This window comes from Scyliorhinus canicula, chromosome 10, assembly GCF_902713615.1.
Source record: "Scyliorhinus canicula chromosome 10, sScyCan1.1, whole genome shotgun sequence".
Lineage (NCBI taxonomy): Eukaryota > Metazoa > Chordata > Chondrichthyes > Carcharhiniformes > Scyliorhinidae > Scyliorhinus > Scyliorhinus canicula.
This window is the reverse complement of record NC_052155.1, coordinates 93,747,323-93,774,859: the sequence shown is the minus strand read 5'-3', so window position 1 is coordinate 93,774,859 and position 27,537 is coordinate 93,747,323. Positions and strand designations below refer to the sequence as shown.

Here is a 27,537-nt window from a genome sequence, read left to right as displayed (position 1 = left end):
GCTCACATGCAGTGAAACCAGAAGTTCATGGGTTACAGCTGCTTCCAGAGCTATTGTCAATTTGGCTGGTTTTAACCCCTTACCCATTGCCAACTTCACATGATTCTGAACATTACAATCCAGCCCAATTTGAGTATTCATTTCAGAATATTTCACTGATCTCAAGCAATTTTACATAGTCTCCATCCCATCATATTAAAATAAATAGCTGAGGAAATTGCAGAGATGTTAATCTTCCTAATTTCCCAAAGATCTCTAGATTCAGGAGTTTTCCAGTTTGTTTAACAATAGCAAATGCCACTCCATTACTTAAGAAAGATGAAACGGAGAACCATACCTCACAGTTTAACATAAATTATATGGAAGCCACTGGAATCTATTCTCAAAGACAGAGTTGTCAAACACTCGGACAAGTATGGGCAGTTCAAAGTGAGTCAGATTGGATTTGTGAAGAGTTTGCCATGTTGACTGATCTCGTTGAATTTTTGAGCATGTTGCAAGAATGTTACTATCTATGAATGTTGTCTACATGCATGACCAGAAGGCATCTGTTAAAGCTTCATTCAGGAGATTAATAGAAAAAGTGAGAGCCATGAAATGAAAAGTAACATTATGATATGGGTCAGTAATTGATCAGGTGTTAAAAGATAAAGAATAAAATAAATGTAACATACTCCACTTGGCACAATGTGACGATTGGGTGGAGCTGCGGGTTTAGAGACTGTTCAGGCATAAAGCAATTCACCTATGTGAATCTTCCTCAGTGTTCCCTCACGTGCCCAAGAGGAGAAAAACCTGTTTGAATCTTCAGAAATGTACATATCTCATTCCAGGCTGAGAGGTTTGCAGTTACTATGGGGTGCTTCTGGCTGTCTTCTGAACTGGTGAGGCGAACTGGGACTCATTGCCAGCCATTGGTTCTACTGAGAGACTAGAGATCACAATTACTGGGCTCTGAGCTGGTCTCTATCTTTGGGTCACTCCCTTGCTTTGAAACCAACGAAGCATGAGACATAAATGCTCTTTCTGTCCCGTAGGAATTTGGAGATGCTTTTTGGACTGGCATGTTTAACACAGCATCAAGTTTGAATAAATGAAGTTGTGAGCATATTCACTTTTGCTGTGGTCACCATACCTGAGAGTAAAATGGGCAGATCATTCATCTACTTAGATTATGAGGGTGAGAAAGTTCTCCTTGTTCAGGGTTGCAAGTTTTAGTGAACGTGCAGACCAAATCTCTAATGCCAGACCCTGCCTTGGATGTGTGTGAAGATGTTTTGTATAAGGTATAGACTTTTTGCTTAAAATGTTTGGTTTGTGTTTACAGCTGGAAAGTTACCCAGTTCTCTTGGTTATTTGTAAGACGCCAGGGGTGAGGGGATTGATTTAGTTGCATATAACAGTGCGTCATCAGCATTTAGGGACATTTCATATTCTCTCGTTCACTTGGCTGCAGAAAAGTATTTTCCACTGTACTTCGGTACATGTGACAATAAATCAAATCAAATCAAATATTCTGCTCATCCTGTCTGTACTCCATTGATTGTTGGGTTAACCCAGTCACATCACTCGGAATTCTATGACGAGGACAGCAAGGAGAAGAGTTAGATGCATCCTGGTCTGGTCTTTGGTGGACGGGGAAAATTTAAAATAAATTACAGACAAACATCGTGTTCCTCAGCAGCGAATTATTAGAAACAGATGAATAGAAAAACTATTGGCCCTTTGTTTCTTAACTAACTACTGCAATTTGACAAGTGAGTTCCCACAGGACTACTGACTGTGTTGTAATCTATTCTATTTCCTTTCAGATTAATGAAACGCAAAATGGTTTTTGATTAAATGAATCATTAAGCTTATTTTGTTTTAAGGACTAGTTTCTGGGGGGCATCTGACAGCTGATGCCTGCAGTCATGTGAGTATAGATCTGTGCGCTGGTATTTACCTTCCAGCCACTCTCCAGAGTTGGGGAAAACAGACAGAAAGACGTACCATGAGCAGCTGCAGCAGCAGCACCAGCAAAAGCAGCAGGCATTCGAGGCACGGTTCCCAGCACCCTGCTGTGGCTGTGCAGAGCCTGGCAGCTCCTGCTGTACCGATGTCTGCCGCTTACGCATCTCCATCCGCTCCGATCCCATGGGCTGTGGGGAAAGCATGAAAAAGCATTAAAGAGAGAAAGCAGCGCAGCTGAAGATGAGTAACACATTCATATAATCTTGAATAACTAATTACCCGCAACAAAATAGAAACAAAAAAAGTGGAAATTGAGGCTTCAGGTGTAAAAGAACATGTTCTCCTTCTGTAAATCTCTAGCTGTTAATCGTTAGGAGTGGCACCATTTTAAATTTCAAGCTGTGATCCACGTGGTGACAAATCATTTTGATGAAGATATTTCTCCTTGTTTCAATGAGTTTGAAGTATTTGGCACTTTATAACCATAAATCTCTTCCCAATGTTTCCTCGATGTTGGCTACTCTGTTAAGCTGAGCAAACATTTGTATTCAACACGGATGTACCTGAAAGCAATGCTGAGAAAATGACTGCGTAAAAATCACAACTAAAGACCGAGGTGTATGTTGATGGTTCTTTTGATTTCGGACAGCAGGCTTCTATCATACATGAGTCAAATCTGGCCTACAATTCACTTCTAACAATAGGTCATTGATCTAAAATGTTAACTATGGTTTTTCTCTCCATAGATACCGTCTGACCTCCAATTATTTATCGCATATTTTGCTGCATATTAGAATTAGTTAATAACCTAGTGGCGTAATTAGGTTGTATTTTAGCGCTACAGGAATTTTATCACTTGTTTGGCATAATAAAAAAGTGCATTGCTTTTTTTGAAACTGTTATTTTATATCTGATTTCGCTGCAACATTCATAGCTTGAACATTCACATCAAAATACTTTGTGATAAAACATTTATGTTGGTCCATTTGAATTGGCTCTTCAGTGAAGATTAATGCTGCTTTTATACTGCAATCAGTTATCTTCTCAGATCTACAGGTAGCCTCGAAGTAGCTTGTCTGGCTACTTCAATTCTTCTGACCAGAAGAGAATATTGTATATATGCACTTAAATGCACTTCTCACTTCAGTTTGAATGTATATATTATGGAAGTTTGGATGGTAGTGTACCACATTTTCATTAAGCCAAACATTTAAAAAAAAGTTTTGGGTATTTAACTGAAGCAGTGTGAGGCACCTAACCCAGCCACCTAATCTTGTTCACTGCTAATGGCCTACTAATCTAGGATCGTCTAGTGTTCCTATAGAGGATCCTCTGAAAATTAGTTTCCATTTTCTTTAAAGTAGCAGATATTGCTGATTTGGGATGAACGTGTTTGCAAGAGTGAGGGAGTAATGGGTCTTGGAGTGGCGCACTCCATTGGAACACTGTGCATCTTTGGTGTCAGCCTGCTTCTTCTTCTGAAGCTGCTAGTTTCAGTTCTACTTTACCACCTTTCCCTGTTTCCATTTCAGACCCGCTTACATGCCGTACCACCTTAGTTATTCATACTTGCCCCATCTCTAAAGGTTTTAAAAAAAATATGCTTCATCCTAGCATCTCTTGTTAATGTCACTTCAGTTATTTAACTGTTGCTTAGTTTCCTTTCAAACACTTCCCAAAGTTGTTTCCTCTCTCACAGGCACAGATTTTTCTCCCCCAGCTTGCTTTGGTTCTGCTCCTTTAAATATTGTTCCCCTATATTGTTCCTCGGTTCTGATAAAGATGGTTATATCTAAAATGTTTAATGCTCCTGTTCTCTCTACATATGCTCACTGACCTAGAGTGTTTTCAGCATTTTCTGTTTTGCTTCAAATGTCCCACTTTGCTGTTTTCCCCCTTATATTCATATTGTTATTGTTTGGACACACAGGGATGAGTGAAGTACTGATCTCATTCTGACTGGAAGAAAGAGGTTGCAGACAAATACCAAAGCTTCCTTTGAGGACTGCAACAATGATGGAAGAACAATTCTTCTGTTTAAATTTAATTTCCTAAAATTGAACCATGGCTCCCCCACTGTGCAAGCGTGTTCGCAAACAGCATCTATTGTTTTGACACAAAGCATTTTTGTATTATGATTCCTATCTAAGTGCAGCACCAACAAGAAAATGTGATAGAAGGAACAACGGGTGGCATATATTTGTTAATAACACTGTCCTTTCCTATCCTTGGGCTCTGGGCTTAAATCCAGCCAAAGCAAAGGGGAGCTGAAGGACACCTCTGTTCACTTTAAAAGGTTTTAACTGAACAGTGAAAGTACTTGGGAATGAAAATAATTTTCTATGTGCATCTCATTGTCGCACTATCACTCAGTGACCAGTTATGGCAAGGAACACGTAATGCATGATATTCAAACTTATTTATTTGAACTCAGTTCAGTAGTGTCTACAGTCCAAAAGAGCTCTGAGTTAATATTGCATGAGAAAACTAATTACATCACTTGAGCCATGGAAAACATTAAATGTACTAAGGAACTTATTTTCCATTTCTTTAACCCACAACCTAGGTCGGAATCAGAATGCGGGAAGCAAGAGCAGTCAACATCTAGGAAAAGTTAAAAGTGAGTTACAATGAAAATGAGTGACACAGATTGCAACTCATTTAAATATGTGGATTGTTATGAAAACTAAACTTACCTTGATGGGAGTAGAGCTCGGGGACTTTAACTCCTGACATGCCTTGCAGCTTTTGCTGCATGCACAGACCAGATGTGGGTTGCACATGCACAGTTCAGCTTCTTGACCTTTTAGCTAAGATCAAGCGCAGGGTCAAGTCTGAGATCAGGAGTAATGCCTGCTCTTGTCAGCTTGGATCTGGTATGTTTATTTTGTGGGTAGCATGAATTGAATTCATTTTGAATTTGAATTGTTTTTGGAGCAAGCAAGGAGATTGATTAAGGGTTTGCCCTGTCCACTCTGCGCATTGGCTGCTTTACTCTGAGAAAGAAATAAGATTTTTGTTAAAGTTCTGCAATTTTATATCCTGTGGACCCAGTACACCAGTGCAGGATGAAATAAACCAGCGTGAAAACCCAGGTCAGGAGTTCCATGGACGACCAGTGCCCCAGGCAGGGGACAGGGACAGGAAAAGATCCAAAAAGAAGAGTACCAGAGGGGGGACAGAAAAAGGTCCCAGCTCAGTTAAAAAATGATAGAAGCCGCTAATCAGGCTCCAAATAGAAAAGAAAGTGGACTTTAGGTGAAGAAGGCAGCGGTGGGTCAATGACCCTATGTTGTGGGTTGTTGGACAAACATGCTCCTCTGGAGCAGTAGTGCTCTGCTCGGCACAGTTAAAGATCTGGGCCAGGATTCTCCCCTACCTGGCGGGGTGGGGGGTCACTGCGGGACGGAGTGGCGTGAACCATTCCGACGTCGGGCCGCCCCAAAGGTGCGGACGTCTCCGCACCTTTAGGGGCCAAGCCCTCACATTGAGGGGCTAGGCCCGCACCGGAGTGGTTGGCGCTCTGCCGGCTGGCGTGGACGGCCTTTGGCGCCACGCCAGCCGGGGCTGAAGGGACTTTGTCGGTCGGCGGAAGTCTGCGCATGCGCCGGAGCGTCAGCGGCTGCTGATGTCATCCCCGCGCATGCACAGGGGAGGGGGTCACTTCCACCTCCGCCATGGTGAAGACCATGGCGAATGCAGAAGGAAAAGAGTGCCCCCACGGCACAGGCCTGCCCACCAATCGGTGGGCCCCGATCGGTGGGCCAGGCCACCGTGGGGGCACCCCCCCCCCCCCCCCCCCCCCCCGGGGCCAGATCGCCCTGCGCCCCCCCCCCCCCCCCCAAGGACCCCGGAGCCCGCCCGCGACGCCTGCTCCCGCTGGTAAGGTCGGTGGTTTGATCCACGCTGGTGAGAGAAGGTTGACAGCGGCGGGTCTTCGGCCCATTGCGGGCCGGAGAATCGCCGGGGGGGGTGGGCCTGCCGACCGGCGAGGCGCAATTCCCGGCCCGCCGAATCTCTGGTGGTGGAGAATTTGGGACACGGCGGGGGCGGGATTGACGCCGGCCCCCGCCGATTCTCCGACCCGGCAGGGGGTCAGAGAATCCCCCCCCTGAAGTTGTGCTTGTGAGCTGGTGCTTGAGTGCCTACTTGGGAGTACAGGAGAATGGGATCACAGAGGGCAAGATTAAAACCCTGCGAGATGGGCTGTCATTGATTCCAAAACAAAAGTGAAATACTGCCGATGATGGTGGAATATGAAACAAAAAGAGAAAATACTGGAAAAGGTCATCAGGTCCGGTAGTATCTGTGGATGGAGCTCTGAAGAAGAGTAATACCGACTCAAAACGTTAACTCTATTTCTCCCCACAGATGCTTTTTAATTTTTTTTTAACAGACAATTTTATTGAGGTATTTTTGGCATTGTAAACAGTAACAATATACATTAGTGTGCAGATACCAATTACAAAAAACAGAACCACTCTTGCAAATAACAGAACCACTCTCGCAAATAGACCCGCCTATTCTTCCCCCCTGCTCTACACTATTCTACCCCCTCCCCCCCGCGATTAGTTCCCCGCAAAGAAGTCGATGAATGGTCGCCACCTCCGGGCGGACCCCGATATTGATCCTCGGCGAACTTGATTTTTTCCAAGCCGAGAAAGCTTGCCATGTCCGACAGCCATACTTCGGTCTTTGGGGGCTTTGAGTCCCTCCAGGCCAACAGTATTCGTCGCCGGGCTATCAGGGAAGCAAAGGCCACAACGTCGGCCTCTGTCCCCTCCTGGACTCCCGGGTCTTCTGACACCCCAAAAATCGCCACCTCTGGACTCATCGCCACCCTTGTTTTCAGTACCCGGGATATGACGTCCGCAAATCCCTGCCAGTATCCCCTGAGTTTTGGACGCGCCCAGAACATGTGGACATGGTTCGCTGGTCCTCCCCCACATCTAGCACACTTGTCCTCTAGCCCAAAGAATTTGCTCATCCGGATCACCGTCATGTGGGCCCGGTGAACTACCTTGAACTGAATCAGGCCGAGCCTGGCACATGTTGCGGTTGCATTTACCTTCCTCAGAGCGTCTGCCCATATGCCTCCCTCCAACTCCCCACCAAGCTCCTCTTCCCACTTGAGTTTCAGTTCCTCGGTCCCTGTATCCTCCGCTGCCATAAGCTCCTTATAAATATTCGAGACTCTCCCCTCTCCTACCTCACCCCTGGAAACTACCCTGTCCTGGATCCCCCTTGGTGGAAGACGTGGAAAGGACGGGACCTGTCTATGTACGAAATCCCGCACCTGCAAGTACCAAATGTTATTCCCCCTCGCCAGCCCGAACTTATCCTCAGCACCCTCATGTTCGCGAAGCTCCCTTCCAGGAACAAGTCACCCATCCTTCCCACTCCTGTCCTCCACCACGCTTGAAACCTGCCGTCCATCTTCCCCGGGACAAATCGGTGGTTGTCACATATTGGGGACCAGACCGACGCTCCCACTTCCCCTGCATGCTTCCTCCATTGGCCCCAAATCCACCACCACTATAGGGCTGGTGGAGTACCTGGCCGGCGGGAGCGGCAGGGGAGCCGCGACCAGGGCTGCCAGGCTGGTGCCCCTGCACGATGCAGCCTCCACCCGCTCCCAAACCGACCCCGTACCCACCATCCGTTTCCTTATCATGGCTATGTTAGCCGCCCAGTAGTAGTTGCTGAGGTTCGGCAATGCCAGTCCCCCCTCGCTACGGTTCCGTTCCAGCATCCCCCTCTTTACCCGCGGGGACTTCCCCGCCCAAACAAATCCCAGGATGATTTTATTGATTCTTTTAAAGAAGGACAGCGGAATGAAAATAGGGAGACACTGAAAAATAAACAGGAATCTCGAGAGGATCGTCATCTTCACCGTCTGTACTCTCCCCGCTAGTGACAGCGGGAGTGCATCCCACCCCCGAAACTCGCTCCTCATTTGCTCCACCAGCCTGGACAAGTTCAACTTATGCATCTTACTCCAGTCACGTGCCATTGTATCCCTAGATACCTAAAACTTTCCCCAACCAGCCTAAATGGTAGCTCCCTCAGCCTATTCTCCTGACCCCTCGCCTACACCACAAACATCGCGCTTTTTGCCATGTTCAACTTGCAGCCCGAAAACCGGCCAAATTCCCCCAGGATTTCCATAATCCCGTCCATCCCTGCCGCTGGATCTGACACATACAAAAGCAGGTCACCGCGTAGAGCGAGACCTCCCCCTGACCATTCTCTTCCATCTCCTTGCCGCTCTCAGAGCAATTGCCAGTGGTTCTATGGCCAACGCAAACAGCAGTGGAGAGAGGGGGCATCACTGTCTTGTCCCGCGGTGTAGTCTAAAATACTCAGATGTCATCCTGTTCATCCTTACACTAGCCTCCAGGGCCTGATATAGCAGTCTAACCAGTCCACAAAGCCTTCTCCAAACCCAAACCGTCCCAGCACCTCCCATAAATAATCCCACTCCACCCGGTCAAAAGCCTTTTCGGCATCCATTGCCACCACTACCTCCACCTCTCTGCCCTCCGGGGGCATCATAATCACATTGAGTAGCCTTCTTAGATTGGGTACCAACTGCCTGCCCTTAACAAACCCCGTTTGGCCCTCCACAATCACGTCCAGAACGCAGTCTTCGATTTTGGATGCCAGGATCTTGGCCAGCAGTTTAGCGTCTACATCAATGGTTCTCAACTGGGGTCCACATGGACCCTGGGGGTCCATGTAACATTACTGGGAGTCCACACAAATACAATACCGAATTGGGGGTCCATGGTGATATTTTAGTGGTCCATAGAGCAATTCTACTTCAGAACAAATTAGACTCTCTCTCTCTCTCTCGCACTGACAAAGGTCAAAGAGAGATTATAATCTATCTAATTTACCTTGAGGGCTGAAGCTCCCTTGGATTAGTTTACCACGCTAATGAAGGAAGGATTAACGGCATTAACTTCTTTAGTAGCAGAAACGATTTCGGTTGAAACTATCAACTCTCAGGAGCTATAAATATCAACATGACCCAAGCAGGTCACTTCATAAACTTAATAAACAGCTCCAAGGAAAACATTCTGATCTCATATCCAGTAAAGGTGCTATTACTGCTTTTCTGAGAAAACTGCCGCTGTACAAAATTAATATCAGACGTCGTGCATTTGAACAGTTTCCTTGTTTGATCTCGATTAGCAGCGATTTGCACGATGATGACTTTGCATTGTATGCTGAATATTTGGAAAATTTGCATGAAAATATGCAAGCTCGGTTTAGTGACCTACTCATGATGGATATACCAACTTGGGTGGCAATTCCTTTTGAAGTTAATGCTGCCGATGTAGACATTTCTTTACAGGAGACCCTCATTGAATTACAGTGATGAAATATTGCACGCAAAATTCAAAGATGGGAAGCATAATATATGGAAAACAAATGACACTGCTAAAAAGTACCCACTACTCTGGGATAAAGCACAGCTCTACGTTATAGCTTTTCCATCATCTTACCTTGTTGAATCAGGATTTAGTCATGTTCTTCACTTATTATCAAAAGCTCGTAATAGACTCGACATTGTGAAAAAGGGTGACCTTCGACTATCATTGACCGCGATGGAGCCGAATATAAAAAAACTCGCTGAGCAGCATCAACCACAGGGATCTCATTGAATAAATCTGCATTTTTTTCTTAATTACTCACTTAGGCCTATCTTAAAATGGTTTATTATGAATTATTTACTAGTGTACATAATGCTCTATAGAATTTAATTGTTAAATATGTTTATTTGCAATAAATTAGTTTTCCTTCAAAATAAAGCATAATCATTTACTATTTCTTTAGTATTTGATACAATTCCTTTACTTTTTTGTTAGTGAAAAATATAAGAAGCTTTTTTTTCTGTGGAATGGCTATGGGGGTCCACAAAAAAAAATTAAGAGGATAAGGGGTCCATGGGTTAAAAAAGGTTGAGAACCACTGGTCTACATTAATCAGGGAGATTGGCCTATAGGACCCACAAACCTCCGGATCCTTATCCCGTTTTAATATCAGCAAGATGGTGGCTTGCAACATCGTCGGGGGTTGCACCCCATTGTCCCTTGCCTCGTTAAACACCCTAACCAGCACCGGCCCCAGTATACCCGCAAACGTTTTGTAGAACTCCACTGGATACCCATCCGGCCCCGGGGCTTTACCCGACTGCATGGCCTTCAGGCCCCCCATTACTTCTTCAGCTCCAATTGGGGCCCCCAGCCCCTCTACCATCCCCTTGCCCATCTTTGGGAAGGTCAGCCCATCTAAGAAGCGCCTCATCCCCTCCGGCCCCGTGGAGGGTTCTGAGGTATGCAGCTTACTGTAAAAGTCCCTGAATACCCTGTTCAATCCTGCCGGGTCTCCCACCCGGATCCCAGTCCTGTCCACTACCGTCCCTATCTCCCTGGCCGCCTCCCTTTTCCTAAGTTGCTATGCAATAATTCTGCTGGCTTTCTCCCCATACTCATACACCGCGCCCCTGGACTTTCTGAGCTGCTCTACGGCCTTCCCAGTGGATAATGCTCCCAGCTCCGCCTGCAGTCTCTGTCGTTCCCTCAGTAGCTCTGCCCTCGGGGAGTCCGCATTTTCCCTATCCATCCGTGTCATCTCCTGCACCAGTCTGTCCATCTCCGCCCTATCCGTTCTGTCCCTATGGGCTCGGATTGAGATCAGTTCCCCTCTCACCACCGCCTTCAGCGCCTCCCAGAGCACCGCTGCTGAGACTTCCCCTGTATCGTTGACCTGCAGGTAGTCCTGCATGTCTAACTGTAATACCCTGCAAGGGGCTTATGGGTGGGAACGATTATCTTCCCCATGGCCCTCGCGGAGTAGGAGCTCCCTCGCTGAGGGAAGGGATAACTCTACTAACCATTGTATAAAAGGTCTGCCAGTAAGGACCGAGAGTGAGAGGAACCCGGTAGGGTTCTAGAGGGTAGTGTACATATCGTTATTGTAAATAAACCTTTATGTTAGTTGGTGTGGACTTCCCTTGGCCTTATTAAACTAACATTCTTTGGTAACTATTCAAGTAAGTAAATTGTTACTGTCCAAAGTCTCCGACTCTAACTCTGAGTCAGAAAACTTTGCAGAGGTGTCCTCGGGAGCAGGGGAATTGGCCGTTGGAAATTCAAACTTCCCAGGCAATTCCCAGGGAGTCAGTGCATTGAGACATCTGACGACTGGCAGACCTGCGCTCTCCAAGCTAACTGTGGTGGCTGGCCGGGGTGCTCATTCAATGTACAGAATATATTACTGCAGTAGTATTACAGGAGACACTATTTTATGGAATAACAAATCTGTAAAGTTAAGGGTGAAATATCATTTAACACACACATTTGAGAGGCGGGATTTTCTGTCTCGCCACACCTGGGGGGCAGGATTCTCCGACCCCCCGCAGGGTCAGAGAATCACTGGGGTTGGGCTGCGTGAATCCCGCCCCGCCGCTCCAACGACAGCTGCCGAATTCTCTGGCGCCAGTTTTCGGGCGGGGATCACTTGCGCCGGTCGGGGAAGCTGGCAGTGCCCCCTTGGCAATTCTCTGGGCCCCGATGGGCCGAGCGGCCACACGTTCCTGGCCAGTCCCACCACCGTGAAATGGACATGGCTTGGGGAGCATAGGGGGATCCGGCTCCGGGTGGGGGGGGGAGGTGCCTACGGTGGCCTGGCCCGCGATCGGGGCCCACCGATCTGCGGGCGGGCCTGTGCCGTGACCCGCCGTACCAACCTCTGTAAGGCTCTGCGATGGCCAGCGCGGAGAAGAAACCCCCTGTGCATGCACAGGAAACATGCTGGAGGTTCTGCGCATGCAGCAGAGCACACTGGCAGTCCTGCGCATGTGCCAACTCGTGCATGCCAGCGGCAGCCCTTCGGCACCGGTTTTCACGGCGCCAACCCCTCCAGCACACCCGCCGGCAACAGGATCCTCTGTCCTGGCAGCCGGTAAATGGGGTTTTCCATTTTGGGCACCCCCTTGCCATCGGGAAATCCGCGGGCGTGAATAGGCTGGCGGCAAAGCGGAGGATCCTGTCGACGGAGAATCCCCCCAATATTTGCATATAAGGAGATATTCATAGTCATTTGGGGAGAATGATTTTAATGTCAAACGTAATCAATATGTACCTTAAATAAAGGGAACAAAGATTCAAATACTAATAGGCTAGTTTATAAATGGTAAGAGCTCTGACAGAATAACAGTTAATTCAAATTTTGTTTCTATTTATTTTCCCTAATGTATGAGCAGACGTAAACCCGGTCCGCTCTTCAGAGATCTCTCCTCACAAGGCGTAATTATTGTTCATTACTCCAATTATGAAAGGTAAATGGTTCAGAAACAATATCCAAGGGTTAGTTCACTGATGTTTTGGGTCAAGCATTTTCTAAAAATATTAACCACATCCACATCTCCTAATGAGGATATCCTATGCCTGAGGTGCCAATGTATTAAAGCAAGTTTGGCTAATGCAATTCACTTTTTCAGATACATTTCAATACAGAAAACAGTTTTGCAGTAAACAGGATTATTAAAATATTACTCAAAATAGAACTATTTGAGAATCTGACTCGAGAAACATGGAGGATTAGTTTTGACATATAGATAAGAAAATAATCTACTGACAGAGTGGTTCCTTCTGCTGCTGAAACAATGGGATTGCCATCTGTCTATTGCAATGGGTCAGAATGGAATAATACAGATTGTTAGATTTGTGTCTTCGATAGTTAATTGATTACTTGCAGAATTTGACGAGATATTTAATAGGAACTATCTTGTTGGACATTTTACCAGTGATTAGTGACCTCCATTGAGGTGACTTGATAAAATAAATTTGGAAGAGTAAATAATGGTACAAACTGTGCATGGTCGGTCGGAAGGTAGAGAATTAATCGGCCGAACAATATGTTCTTTTTCCATATTCTCATATGCTTTTGCCATGTCTTTTTGTTCAACCAGCACTAAGCATCTAAGGGACCGAGGTTTCAGATTAGATGACCAACATTAGATAATGAGCTCAATCAATTTCTGAGCCAAGTACAGATCAATTTCTCTTTTTAGAATTTGATTCTTCAGCAGTCAGTTATGGAATACTGGAATGTGGGAGAATTGCTGATTGGGTCTAAATTTACACACAAGATAACAGTGAAACTATTTATCATTATTTATGTACAAGTCAGATAGCAACTTTCCGTGTGTGCAAATCCAGACAGTGGGATTCTCCGTTAGCAGACGCCTAAATTGGGAAAGGCGATTGGTCGGAGAATCGTTCCGACGCCAAAATTGCGGCAGGCACCGATTTGACACCATATCGCAATGCTCCAGCACCTCAACAGCAGCGTCAATGCGTTGTACAGTAGACACCATTTGCATGTCATCAGCGGTATTCTCCGGGACCTCCGAGTATCTCTGCCTCGGATGGGCCGAGTTCTCGATGGCGCAGTTTAATTGTGCTTTCAAAAATCGTGAAACCGGCATGGCGGCTGCTGAGGGAGGTAGAGGGGGTATGGAAGGTGTCCGACACTGCCATAGTTTGCTGACCGTTGTGCCGCTGGCCGGGGGCTTCTGCACGGGCCGGGGGGAGTAGTGGGGATGACAAGGAGGTGGGCTGTGGGGTCGGGGTGAACGGGCAGGGAACACCATTGCCGTAGCCTGCAAGGCAGCCATGCAGCTGCGTATATCGTTAACAGCCCACTTTAAACTTTGTGCCACAGATCGTATATGTGTCCCCGCAGGGCACCCCCCCCGGGTACCCTTTGACCCCAGCCGACCCATCAGCTGTATGGGCATGCTCCAGCGCAACAGTGCTATCTTGTTGGCTGGGACAAGTGTGTGGAGAGTGTAATATGTATGTGCAGCTGCAGCTTGTCAGCCTCCCGAGTGTCGATCACGGACCCAGCGAATCCCGCACTGTTTTTCATTGGAATCGATTGTGTTCCAGGGAGGGCTACGGATTCGTTATGGGGGTTTGTTCGCATGGTTTTACGCTTATTTCTTTTTCTTGTTAATTTATTGTTTTTGTATTGGAGGGGAGGGGTTACTGTTTTTCTCTGTTGTGATAAAATTTGTTGAAAACTTGAATAAAAATTATTCCAAAAAAAAGGAAGGACAAAGCCGCAAGCGACAGTCTGATGGCAAGCTAAGGCCCAAAACCAGATTGTAAATAAATGCCTATAAACATGTGCCTCGGCCATATTGGGGAATGTAAAATATGTATGCCGGTTAAAGGGGGCGGCCACAGTTGTTATTATGAAGATGCTTACCTGTAAATATACATTTTAATTTTTGCGTTTTTTTTCTAATAATTTGTAATTTGTTGGATATAAAATATGAAAACTCAATAAAAAACATTTCAAAAACAAAAAAAGAGATGGCTATGGCATGAAAAATAAATAAGGGCGTAAGCATATAGTTTTTGCTTAGCAATTGGGGCCTTGTAAGTTAGAAAAGCTTTTAAGATTTAGCTTAGTTAATTTGTGGGCAGTTAGAGATGGGTCATGAGAGAGAAGGCAGCTCTCACGGCTCTGCTCGAAGCAGTTGATTTAAAAGACTAGAGCGGAACTTCTCTCTCATTTTGCTAGAAGAAAAGCCATATCATGGAATAATGGTTAAGAATACAAGTGCAGAGATCTGAAGAGCAACTAGTTAAGGAAACTAGAGGACTTCCAGTGGTGACATGTAGAATAGACAATCGCACACGAGGTGGTTCCCACCAGAGAACTTTTATTTAAGGCCAGTGCGCCCAATTTTAGGAGGAAATTTGGTTGGGTGTTTTGTTCAATCAATGGGTTAAGATTCTCGCAGCAAACGGATGCCCAATAAATACAAGATTATGCAGCAGAAAAATAAGGAAACATCGTTGGACTTGGAAGCCGGGAGAGTTCTGTCTGTGAGGAAAATGACGGAGGCTCCTGCAGCATTGGTGGTCACTCCACTAACCGCTGAGATACGTACAGGCATCCTGGCGGGGAAATTTTAGAAACAATGGCAGGTAAGACCCATGAGATTGGCAGCGTGTTTTTGCAGAGGGAAAGGCAATCGGGGGACCAAGTTGCCCAAATCTGTTATTTTATTACTGGGCAGCAAATATTGAGAAGGTGTAGGGGTGGTTTATGGGTACGGAGTCCATGTGAGGGCAGATGGAGAGCAGTGCCTGTACAGGCACTAGTTTGAGGGCCTTGGTTATGGCTCCTCTTTTGTTTTCCCCTGCAAAGTAGATTTCAAATCCAGTGGTTGTGGCCACTCTGACAATATGGAGACAGTTTTGGCAACATTTCAAGCTGGGTGCCATGACGTTAGCCTCATTGTGCAGTAACCATAGTTTTGTTCCAGCGGCCTTGGACATGTTGTTCGGGACATGGGGGGTGAAGGAGTTGGAGTGGTTCGGGGATATGTTTATTAAGGGGAGGTCCGTGGGTTTTAAAGAGTGGTTGGGAAGGTTCCAGCTTCCAAAAACGTTACGCATCTGATAATACCTAAGCTAATTTGCTTGGGTATTATCAGGTTTGTAACTTTTTGTGTAAGGAGATTCCTTCCTTTCCCTTGGCACCCTGATCCTCATTGGTGGATGGGGTTCCTTTGATGGTTGAGCTGGGGGAAGGGAAGATATCAAACACTTATAGTCGACTTGGGTCAGAGGAACAAGCTCCATTGCATGAGGTTAAAAGGAAGAGGGAGAGGGAGCTGGGTCAGGCTTTTGAGGGGAGGGTGTGGACTGAAGCGCTGCACAGTCACTTTTACCTATTTATGTCCTAGGCTCAGCTTCGTTCAGTTCAAATTGGTGCACAAGACACATCTGACCAGGGCAAAGATGAGTGGTTTTTCTCCAGAGGTAGAGGATAGGTGCTAGCATTGTTCGCGAATCACATACATATGGGCCAGGATTCAATAATCCCACGGCCAAGTTCTGATGCCGACGTGAAAAGCGGCGCAACCACTCCGGCATCAACGGTCCTCGATAATCAGGAATTCTCCCCTTCCTCGGGGCTAGGTCGGAGCCGGAGTAGTCCCTGCAGCTCCAGCCGGTGCGGCACAGCTGCCGCGAGTTCGTGCATGGGTGCTACGGCCAGCTTGATTCCGCGCATGCGCACCACGGCTGGCGTGATTCCGCACATGCGCGTGGGTTCCCATCTCCGTGCTGGCCCCCGGCAATATGGCAGAGCCTTACAGGGGCCCGGCGCGGAGGAACATAGGTCCCCACAGAACCAGCCCGCCTGCCGATCGGTAGGCCCCGATCGCGGGCTAGGCCACCTGGAGGCCCCCCCAGGGCCGGATCCCCCCCCCCCCTTCCAGGTCGGCCCCCGCAAACACACCTTCCAGGACCCGCTGTGTGGGACCTGAGTAACCCACACCGGCGGGACTCGGCCGAACTCAGCAGCCTCTCGGCCCGTCGGGGCCCGGAGAATCATCAGGGGGGCCACTGTCAATGCCCCCAATCGGCGCCATGGGCGCCCGAGAATCGGCACCGGAGAATCAGCGCCGGAGAATCGGTAAGCCGGCGTCGAGGTGGCGTGGCGTGATTTTCGTGCCCCCTAGGGGATTCTCCAACCTGGCACGGAGAATCCTGGTCCTGGACTTGTCCTGAACTGGTGAGCCTTTGGGTCTCCTTCAGCATCATGTCAGGAATTGTTCGGATTGAGATGGACCCTCTGGTGGCTATCTTTAGAGTCTTGGACTCAGCAGAGTTGCAGACGGGGGGGGGGGGGGGGGGGGGGGGGGGGTGGCGAAGCTGAATGCTCTGGCATTCACCTCGCTGATAGTCCAAAGGTGAGTTCTGCTTGGGTGGAGGACTCCGCTTCCGCCCAGTGCCTCATTGCGATTAGTCACCAAATGAAGTTCTTGAACATAGAAAAAGTCAAATATATAATGAGGGGTTCGGCAGAAGGGTTCTATTTGAGATGACAGCCTTTCATTTCATGTTTCAGCGAGTTGGTCACTGACATATGTTAGGGGATGGGGAGGGAGGTTGTGGTTTGTCTTCATTGTTTTTCTTTGTGGGGTGTTGTTGAGTCGATAATTATATTTGTACTAATTGTGTAATATGGGTTGTTCCAGTGTTATATTGAAAAACATTTCATAATCATTTTTATAAAATTAAGGAACTAGACAAAGGAAGAGTAGTTTCCAAGAAGTCTGAAGTTAAATGAACTAGAACAGAGAACTGTTCAGAAAACACACAAGAGTTGATAGGGGTTTTGATCATGAGAGGCCAGTAAGATGTTTGAAGTGATTTTCAGGTTTGTGAAATTTTACTCCAGACTGTGGCATTGGAAATCGGTGGCTGGATCTCAGAGTTTTTGTGAAAGTAGTTGAGACAAAGTCAGACCTGAAAGGAGAGGTGTAAAATCCTAGACTGGATTTGCTCTTAAAAGTGGAGAGGAAGCTTTGTTTATAAGTGTAATTTTGAAAACCTGGTCTGGGTTTTGCAATGCATACTGCTAAGGAAAAGCATAATTATGAGAGTAGATTTTGCCGGGACCCACTTTTGCCAACGGGCTGACCTTCGGGACCCATGCCCATCGACCTTCATGATACATGGCATGTTCATTTACTTTTAATGTGAAAAGTGAGCCTGTTTGGTCCTCACAATCTCACACCAATCAGGTTCAGAGGAGGAGTGGGCAATGCGCAAATCAGACACATACTTTAACCAGTTCCTTTGTGCATCTTATTCTTTTGGTGTCTCTGTAATGTGCAGTCACTGGTCAGGAACAGCAGTTCTCATTTGCAATCAGCTGTAGGTTAATAACTGACTCTGGGGTCTCAACCTCAAAAGGCATTTTTCACTTGTCACTTCTCTTTCAAAATCTGTGACTTCTCTCATTTTCAGTACTTCCCTGCATATAACACACATGGGCTTTGCATTCTTATTTGCATTGGGACAATTGACAAAACCATACCTGAAGAAATCATGTTCACACTGCTTTGTTCCAGAGTTTGTTGTTCTTTGTAGGCTGTACACCAGAGGCCCCAGAACTCTGTACAGAGCTAACTCTAGAACTGTAACAAAAACATAATAATCCGGGCAATCTCAGCAGGTCTGACAGCATCTGCAGAGAGAGAAGGGAGCTAACGTTTCGAGTCTGGATGATACTTTGTCACTTTGTTTTTGTTTCAGTAATCTGCAGTAATTTGCTTTTAACACTAGAACTGCTCTGTCCTGCTGTGGAATTTCTGGCCAGCTCTCTCCAGCAGATTCAGATGTGAAATCCTGGTCAGTAGGTACACCGCCTATTCTTGTCTCTGGCCGTCTCTTCCTTGTAACAAAATGATCCATCTTCACAGTCCCCTTGCCTTGCTTTTTAGCAGCTTGAAAATGGAAGAAGCTCTCGTCATGATTTGGCGCCAAAAGCACGTATGTACAGAGAGCTTGACGTCAAGAATGGGTGCAGGGCGCATGATTTACTCACTACTGCCACTAATGGTCGGAAGACTGCACACAGCCTCATTTTGTTCTCTTTTTAAAGCTGGTAGCGATCAAAATTCTCAATTTTACTGCCAGTAGAAGCCATTGGGGGTCCTTCTCCTGCGATTGGGACCACTGTCAGAACGTTGAACTTTTTAGGCTGTTCACCAGAGACCCACATTTTGAAAAAGCCTGTTTTAAAGTATGTTTTTGGGAGTGGAGTTTGGAAACTCTCACATGACAATCATCTGGGGGGGATTCTGAGGACACATTCAGTTTGAAACTGTCTGTTTGCCTGCTTGTGCACAAAGCTCACTGTGAGTGCGCTCTACTTAAATACAGCTGAGATTGCCTGAGATGACTTGGATGACTCACACACCAAGTAATGAACACCTCTTGACTCCTAATCAGGCTTCAGGTGATGGACAATTAACTGTCACTCAGCTGTTGTAAAGTTATTTCTTTGATGTTAACGTGGTTAATTCTGTGTTAAAATTATAGCTTGTTTTAACATTAAAAATTATCTATTGGCCAGAGTCATCACACCTGGTTTGCAGTATCCTTTCCACAGCCTAAGGCCTGCTCCCAAACACAAAGTTAAATGGTCACCATTTTGATACTAGCTTTTTATTCTACATTTAATCACCTGAATTAAAATTTCATACCTACTGTACTGGTATTCAAATTTGTGCCTCCGGGACATCATGCCGTGCCTCTGATTTATTTGTTCTGGAATATAACCACTATGCTGGCATTCCTGGTCCTTTATTGAATTCTGCGGGTGGGATTCTCTGAAACCCCGCCGGGTCGGAGAATCGCCGGAGGGCGGCGTGAATGCCGCCCCCGCCGGCTGTTGAATTCTCCGGGTCTTCCCGCGATGGGCCGAGTGGCCGCCCGTTTTCGGTGGGTCCCGCCAGCGTAAATCACAACAGGTCCTTACTGGCGGGATCTAGCTCCATGGGCAGCCTGCAGAGTCCTCGGGGGACGTGGGGGGATCTGGCCCCGGGGGGGCTTCCACGGTGGCCTGGCCCGCGATTGGGGCCCACCGGTCCGCGGGCGGGCCTGTGCCGTGTGGCACTCTTTCCCTCCACACTGGCCGCTGTCAATCTCCGCTATGGCCGGTGCGGAGAAGAAGCCCCTGCACATGCGCTGGGATGATGCCAGCCCAAGTTGGCGCTCCCGCGCATGCACCAACTCGCGTCAGCCGGCGGAGGTCCTTCGGCGCTGATTGGCGTGGCGCTAAGCCCTTCCGTGCCAGCTGTCGCGGCGCCAAACACTCCAGCGCCGGCTTAGCCCCTGAAGGTGTGGAAGATTCCGCACCTTCGGGGCGGCCCGACACCGGAGTGGTTCACGCCACTCCTTGGCGCCGGAGTGGCCCACCCCGCCGGTTTGCGGAGAATCCCGCCCGCACATATCTACAAACTTTCAATTTTGTATCTTCAGCAATTTCAAGATTTGTCAGCTGTAGAAAGTTCAAATTATCGAGTGAAGCAAGTAAAGTCGCCATAGCCCCAGATGACTATTGTCATATGAGAGTACCTTTAAGAAATGGGTGTTTACTACTGCAGTGATGTCGTAGAGTGGGTGGAGCTGGGCTGTCTGTCAGCTTTTTACTTTCGTTTTGGGCTGTTTGCTGCAGGGTGAGTTTTAGTTTTGTTTTCAGTGTTGGAGCTGAAGCCAGACCAATCAGGTGTACTGCTGTTCTCTCTGCCATCAAAAGACTATCACTTGATCATTTGGTGAATTCAGAATTATAAATGTTTTCAGTAGTGACTTTAACCTGATGTACTTCTGTTACAGGATTTGTTTTTTAAGTCGTATGGATGTTAAAAGGAAAGCTTAAAGGATTACTTAGTGTTGTAGTCTTTGGCGGTTGTATTTGAATTAATGGTTGCTAAGATGTTCACTGTATGTTTTAAAAATGTTAACTTGAGTTCATAGAATAAACATCGTTTTGCTTTTAAAAAATACTTTTCCATTTCTGCTGTCCCACACCTGTAGAGTGGGCCGTGCGCCCCCCATACCACCATCTATTAAATGTTGTGAGTCAGGTGAACTCCATGATATTCTTTGGGGTTCTCTAAACCCTGGCCCATAACACTGTATATGGCTTTGCCCTTTGAGGGTGATTTAACATAAGGAACACCACACCTCAGGTGAGGGGCAAGGTTGAGATGATGGGGCCTTCATGGATAACCTCAGCTTGTATGGGAAATCATCTACATAATATCTGGAACACAATTGGACCACAATTTACTCCTAGGATATACCACTTTTTCAACCTTTCTCCAATCCAACCAGTGCCTATTTATCCCAACTCTTATTTTCCTCTCTGTCACTGATTTATATCCCTTAATTTTTTCCACAATCATCCTATAAATGCCTTCTGAAAATCCATATGAACTATCCATCATGCTCTCCAATCTGCTATTACTTCAAAAACATGTGTTGAGTATTGATATTTCCTTATAAGCGGCTTTGTAGCTGAACAGGGAGACATCAGGAGAACGAGTGTGTGACGTAATCGAAGGTGACTTCATTGGCTGTGCAGGAAAATGGGCAGTCTAACATCACAGCCTGTAGTGTTCACATGTTCTAAATAAAGCTCTGCATTTTGGTTGAACTTCCAAGGCCTGCAGACTCAATCGTGAATTCACCACAGAAAAACTGCCGATAGGGTAGGCAAACAATGTTTGCAGACAGCCAAAGAAATACATAATTCAAATTGTTGCTTTGTGAACGTTTGCGACGGGGGAGTTAAATAATGGTTGCAGCCAGAGGAGGAACAGAAAAATCTGATGGAATCAACCTTGGAGAGAAGTCTGCCCTGTGCTCTGCCAGAAATGAACTTGGTAGCCGTCAGAAGCAAGTACCAATCAGCAACAAATTTAGAGCTGGGAGTATTGCAAAACACAGGGCTCGATCTACCGGCCGCATTGCGCTTGAGCAAGAGCGCAATACGGCCAATAGATGCCGGGAGAGCCTCTTGCAGGCTTCCTAGCAGCTTTCACGCCTCATGGATCTACCCATGTGACGCAAGGCGTCGGAATCAGAATCCCGCCCAAAGTGGGTGTGACCAAATGGCACCCGCCTAAGTAGGGTTTAAACCAACTTAGGCAGGCCAACCCAGGATCTACTGGCCTCCTCAGGGAGGCTGCAGCCGAGAACCGTTCACACAGATGTAGACCAGGCGGAACGACAGCCTGGAGGTCTCCTGGGAATTTTGCAGGGCTTCTATTCACTAAAACCTGTCATCATCACAGAAACGTTTAGGTTTCATAAGCGCAACAAGAAGAAGGTGAATCGATTGCACAGTTTGTAGCTACCCTGAAAAGACCGACTGAACTCTGCGAATTTGGGGGACGTGTTAAACGATGCCATCAGAGATGGATTACTCTGTGATTTAAGGCGCAAAGCTTTTCAAAAGAAGTTGTTAACCAAAAGCAACCTGACCTTAGAGAAAGCTTTGGAAATTGTTGTATCCATGGAACTAGCAACCAAGGAAGTTCAACTGGTGATTCAAGTGTAATAATTCACAAGAAGTCAATTGAAACTCCAATGCAAACACAGACTCGTGCTATAGGTGTGAAAAAGCTGGGCACTCAGCAGCAGATTATTGGTGCAAAGACATCATGTGCAGAGATTGTGGCGCTTGTTGGGAAAAGAAACAAACTTCAGGCAACAGTTGCAGGAAGCAAGCGCCATATAAAACAAATGGCATGGTGAATCAAGGAATATGTGCCTATGTGGGACAAAAAGGACGTGAGAGGGAACTCTAGTCACAGTCTGAAGATGAACTGTCATTAAATGTGGTAGCTATTGCTGGTACAACAAAGCAATATTGGCTCACTGCTTTGCTGGATGGTCAGCCGATGAAGATGGAGGTGGACATTGGGGCTGCTGGCTCAGCGGTACCAGAGGTTGTTTATTAAGAAAATCTCTGACATATTACTCTGCAATCCTCGAAGATACTACTAAAAATGTACACTGGGCAAGTGGTTCCATGAGAGGCCGTATTGATGTTACAGTGCACATTAAAAAAAATATATATTTATTGAAAAATTTTCATTATAAACAAAATAATATAGAACAGGTAATTCAAGATACTATGTAAAAAAGGACACAAGAAACAATCAAGAACCCAATTAACTTAACCCCCCAACATTAAACTAAACCCCTTAACAACTGACGGTGACTAACTCTTTAAAAAAAGAAATGAATGGCTGCCATCTTAGGTAGAACCCTGCTACCAACTTCCTAATAGTGTACTTGACCTTTTCCAAATGTAAGAATGCCATGAGGTCTCCCTACCAAGCCGAGGCAATAGGTGGGTAGGAGACCTCCACCCAAGCAGAAGTAGTCTCTCCGCTATTAATGAGGCAAAGGTGAGGACATTTGCCTTCATCCCTATCTGCCGCACCGACGAGTCAGATACCCCGAAAATGGACATGGCTCCAGATCGACATTAAGTATCACTGACATGGTGCTGAAGAAGGAGACTCTGAAGTTCACTAACCTGGAACAAGGACAGAACATACGAATGTGGTTAGCTGGCACCCGAGAACAATTTGTCCTCCACCTCTAAGAAAAAAACGCTCATCCTCGCCTTTGTCAAATAAGCACTATGCACCACCTTGAACTCGATCAGGCTAAGCCGAATGTATAGGACGTGGAGTAGATTCTGCGAAGAGCCTCACTCCACACCTCCTCATCCAGAATAGAATCCAAGTCACCCTCCCATTTCACCTTCACCTCATCCAATGGAGCCGGCTCCGCTGATAGAATCTGGCTATAAATGCACAAAATGCTCCCCTCACCAGACCCGGCCAAAAACAAAATCCTCTTCAACAGGGAGGAGGGGGGTACCAAGGGGAAAGGGGGAAAAGCCTTCTATAAAAATTGCAAATATGAAAGTATCTAAACAGACTAGAACAAGGTGTCTTGTTATGCTCTATGTGTAGCATAAGCGGCTTCCTTGTGGTGCACTTGACAAAGGAAGGTTCAGATGTGGAGATAACGTCAACACGTTTATTGAACTATTTACACTTCTATCACTCGGGTTCGACACTACTGTTCATCCTTCTATAGCTACCCAGACTGACTAACCAGTCTGCTACAATCCATGTGGTGGGAGTGATACTGAATCAACCCTATGTCTGTACTCACTGACTGTCTCCACTGGAAAGAGACAGATCATGTGTGCTGTGTCCTTTATATATGGGTTGGTGTAATGCCCTCCTGTGGTCGTGTCACCTCTGTGTGTATCGTGAATGCCCATTGGCCCTGTCTTATCTAACTGGTCTATTGGTTGAGTGTCTGTGTGTCATGTCTCTGGTGCTCCCTCTAGTGTCTAGCTAGTCTACATGTATTTACATTAACCCCATGTGTACTTACAGTGATGCACATCACCACATCCCCCTTTTTTACATGTTAGACATTTTCTGTGCACTTAAAGAAAATTGAACAAAAGACAGGCAGATAAGTTATGGTTTGTACAAGTCAGGAAAACAGTGATTAAACAATAAGTCAAAATCATTTGTGTGAGTCCAAAAACCATCAATCATCATGGTCAAATGTCTCTCTTGGTGGGTTGGTGAATATGATGGTGGCATGTCCTTATGAACACCATCAACGTCCCTGTCCAACAGAAACCAAGAAGTGGTCAAATCACTTCGCTGTCTGATTTGGAGTCCCTTTTTTTTCCCGATGTTTGTGATAGTGATGTTGGATGGCATCTTGTAGCTGATAAGGTGTTGACGTTGAAGAGGTACCATTAACAGTATCATTCGATGTCATATATGTGCCATATGTTGAAGTTGGATAATACTGTGCATATTGGTTCTGGCCAAATGCTTGCATCTGATAGGAATACGCCGTCTGGCCAGGCTGGGGTGCAGCAAATCCTGGGCTGTAACTAAGGCATCCAGTCTGTAGTGCAAATTGCGCTTGCGGTAGTCCTCCTTCTGTCTTGATTCCATTAGTGGGCAAACCGTAGTGCTGGCCTGTTTGAGAATATGCTGCATAGACTGCTGGCTGCTGCATGCCTGAATACTGGGTTTGTCCAGCATAAACTGTCATTGGCTGCACTGCTGGTGTGGAAAAAATGTGTGGGTGTGGCTTGGAAGGATATGGCTGTGGTGAATATTGGTGTATTCCTCTTGGACTGTGGCCACTGCTTGTTATTACTGACCCAGTGTAATTGTCAAGTGATCCATCTCCTGTCGTTGTGGCATCTGCTGTCACCCTGAACGTGCCGTCACTGAGGTTGCGGCGCTCCCTGTCTGGAGTAAAGTCCGGCTTACGTGAATCAGAGTCGGCGTTTGGTTGCTCTCCATTTGGAGTCTGGTCTGTTTCACCTGAGTCAGTGTTGGTCTGTTGATGGTCCCGGTCTGGAGTCTGGTTTGTGTCACCTGCGTCAGATGTGGTTTGTCGATGCTCCCTATCCGGAGACTTAGCAGGTTCACTGGAGTCAGCTGAGATTTCTTGAAGCTGCTCGTCTGGAGTCGGAACATGCAGGAATGCATTGACTTGTGGAGAGGTTCGAGCGAATGAGGTTGGAAGTAACATGGTGTCACCGGAGTCACCAGTGGTGTCACAGTGATTGTCGAGTGCCTTTGCGCACACCAGCTGAGGTCTGTCATTTTGCACATCTTTTATGGGAAGTGGGATGCTGTCATCATTTGTCTCACATACCGTGGATAGAGCCTCAGTAGCTGCTTGCTGTTCACTTGGGTTGGGTAAATTGTCAGAGTCTTCATCTGGTGGCGCAAACAATGTGGGTGGACTGTCATTGTCTTGCTCTTGTTCTTCATTTGGGCTTGGACTGTGATCGTTGCTTTGTTCTTCACTGGAGCATGATAGACCGTCATGGTCGTTCTGCTGTGCACTGGAGCATGGTAGACTGTCATAGTCTTCTTGCTGTTTACTTGAGCATGGCAGACTTGCATCGTCTGCTGCTAGTTGGTCAGAGGAGGTTGCTGGACCCTCATGGACTAGCTCCTGCAAGGACTGCGCGTTGGAGTCTTGCGTTGCTTCTATCATGGAGGCTGTCCACGAGCTCGCCGCGGAGGTTTGTGACACTGGAGTCACTTCTTGTGTGTGCAAGGACTGTGCTCTGGAGTCTTGCGTTTCTGCAATCGTGGAGTCAGTCCACGAGCTCGCTGTGGAGGCTTGTGACACTGGAGTCACTTCTTGTTCATGCAAGGACTGCGGTGTGGAGTCTTGCGTGTCTGCTATCGTGGAGTCGGGAACCCTTAGCGGTGTGTGGACCACTCTCTGTGTGGCAGCAGGCCGCTCTCTGTGGGCTTGTACCACTCTCTATCTCTTGGTTTCAGGCCGCAGAATAATCCTGCACTCACGAGTCGGGATGTAGTATATGCTGGGTTGAAGATCCTCAAGTGATAAGAATGAATCCGCGTCTGCATCGGATTCAGTACTTGAGCTCGATAAGAGGTTTGCGGGTCAGTTGACTCCATTAATATTTGACATGTTCAATGGCTCTTTGTCCCTGGATTCATTACCCGCTACACTTGCATAGATTTCTATTTCTCTTATCCCCGAAGAAGGACAAACTCGCCACGGAATGTGGATCACATCGGCCCCATATCGCTTTTGAACACGGATGCCAAACTGCTAGCCAGGTGTTGGTGATGTAATTAGAGTTCTATCTCTCAGAGGTGATTGTGCAAGACCAGACAGGCTTTGTCAAGGGTCGGCAATTGTTGGTCAACATACAACGGTAGTTGAAAATTGTTCTTTCAGAGGTGATTATATCGATGGATGCCGAGAAAGCATTTGATAGGGTGGAGCGGGGATATATTTTTGAGATCCTAGGGAGGTTTGATTTGGGGCAAAAGTTAATTTTGTGGGATTGGCTATTGTATTAAGCCCCCATGGCTAGTGTCTGCACTAACGCCCTGAGCTCAGGGTATTTCTTGTTGAACAGGGGCACAAGACATTTCTGTTTGCCTTAGCGATTGAACCATTGGCAATAGCCTTGAGATCTTCTGATAAGTTTTATTATCAGGGTATCCAGGTGGCCCATGATTGGACCTCGCTTCATAAATTGAACTATGCTAGTCTGGTGGGTGGCATTAAATCGGACTTGCAAAAGTGGGATAACCTCCCCCTGTCCTTGGAAGACAGGGTCAAGGTTATTAAAATGTATGTACTCCTGAGGTTTTTATTTTTTTTTCAATGTCTTCCCACTTTTCTCCCCAAGTCCTTTTTTGTTAGGGTTAACAAATTGGTGGCCTCCTTTATTTGGGCTGGCAAGACTCCAAGGATCTGTAGGATATTCAGAGGGATAGACAGTGAGGGTTTAACGTTTCCCAATTTGCTATTTTATTATTTGGCAGCCAACAATCAGAAGGTGTTGGAATGGGTTAGCGATCCAAGTTCCATATGGGGACAGATGGAGGCGAGTTCTTGTAGGGGCTCTAGTTTCAGTGTCTCAGCAACTGCCTCGCTTCCGTTCTTCCCTGCAAACTTTTCTTCAAACCTGGTGGTGGTGTCCACCCTGAGGATATGGAAGAAATTTAAACAACATTTTAAGCTTAGCTCCATGTTGTTGTTGGCCCCTGACTGTAGTAACGATATTTTTGAGCCATCAAGTTTAGGCTAGAAGTTTAGGTAATGGAAGGGGAAAAGCCCTGAGAGGTTTGCCATCTTGTTCATGGAGGGGAGGTTTGATGGTTTTAAGGCACTGTTGGTAATATTGCAACCCTCTGGGACAAACTTGTTCCGATATTTCCAGAGTTGTAACTATTTGCGAAAGATTTTTCCCTCCTTTCCCTGGTCACCACTGTCCTCTCTGTTGAGGGTGATTCTGACTTTAGCCGGGTTTGGTGGGGCAAGTTTTTTTGGTATCTATGATTTGATCTTGTCAGTGGAGTCAGCCCCAGAAATGAGGTGAAGGCAAAGTGGGATAGGAATTAGGACCTATTTTGGACGAGGAGGTGTGGAGTGAGGCCCTTCGTAGGGTAACCTTCACATCGTTCTGTGTGCAGCTCAGCCAAATCCAGTTTAAGGTGGTGTATAGGGCTCATCTGACCAAGGCTAGGATGAGTGGTTTCTTTTTGGAAGTAAAGACAAGAGTGAGCAGTGTTCTTAGGGGCCGGCTAACCGCACTCGTATGTTCTGGTCGTGTCCTAAGTTG

At 46.6% G+C, this 27,537-nt stretch overlaps 1 protein-coding gene across 5 annotated transcripts in view; it reads right to left on the bottom strand.

Annotated features, from left to right (window-relative positions):
- The window catches only part of rgs20 (regulator of G protein signaling 20), a 287,058-nt gene that overhangs the window by 66,429 nt on the left and 193,092 nt on the right, over window positions 1-27,537 (bottom strand). For all 5 annotated transcript variants that reach the window (XM_038809359.1, XM_038809356.1, XM_038809357.1 and 2 more), the window contains exon 2: window positions 1,993-2,141. In XM_038809359.1, the coding sequence (XP_038665287.1) occupies window positions 1,993-2,141 (149 nt within the window). The remainder of the gene's footprint in view (window positions 1-1,992; window positions 2,142-27,537) is intronic.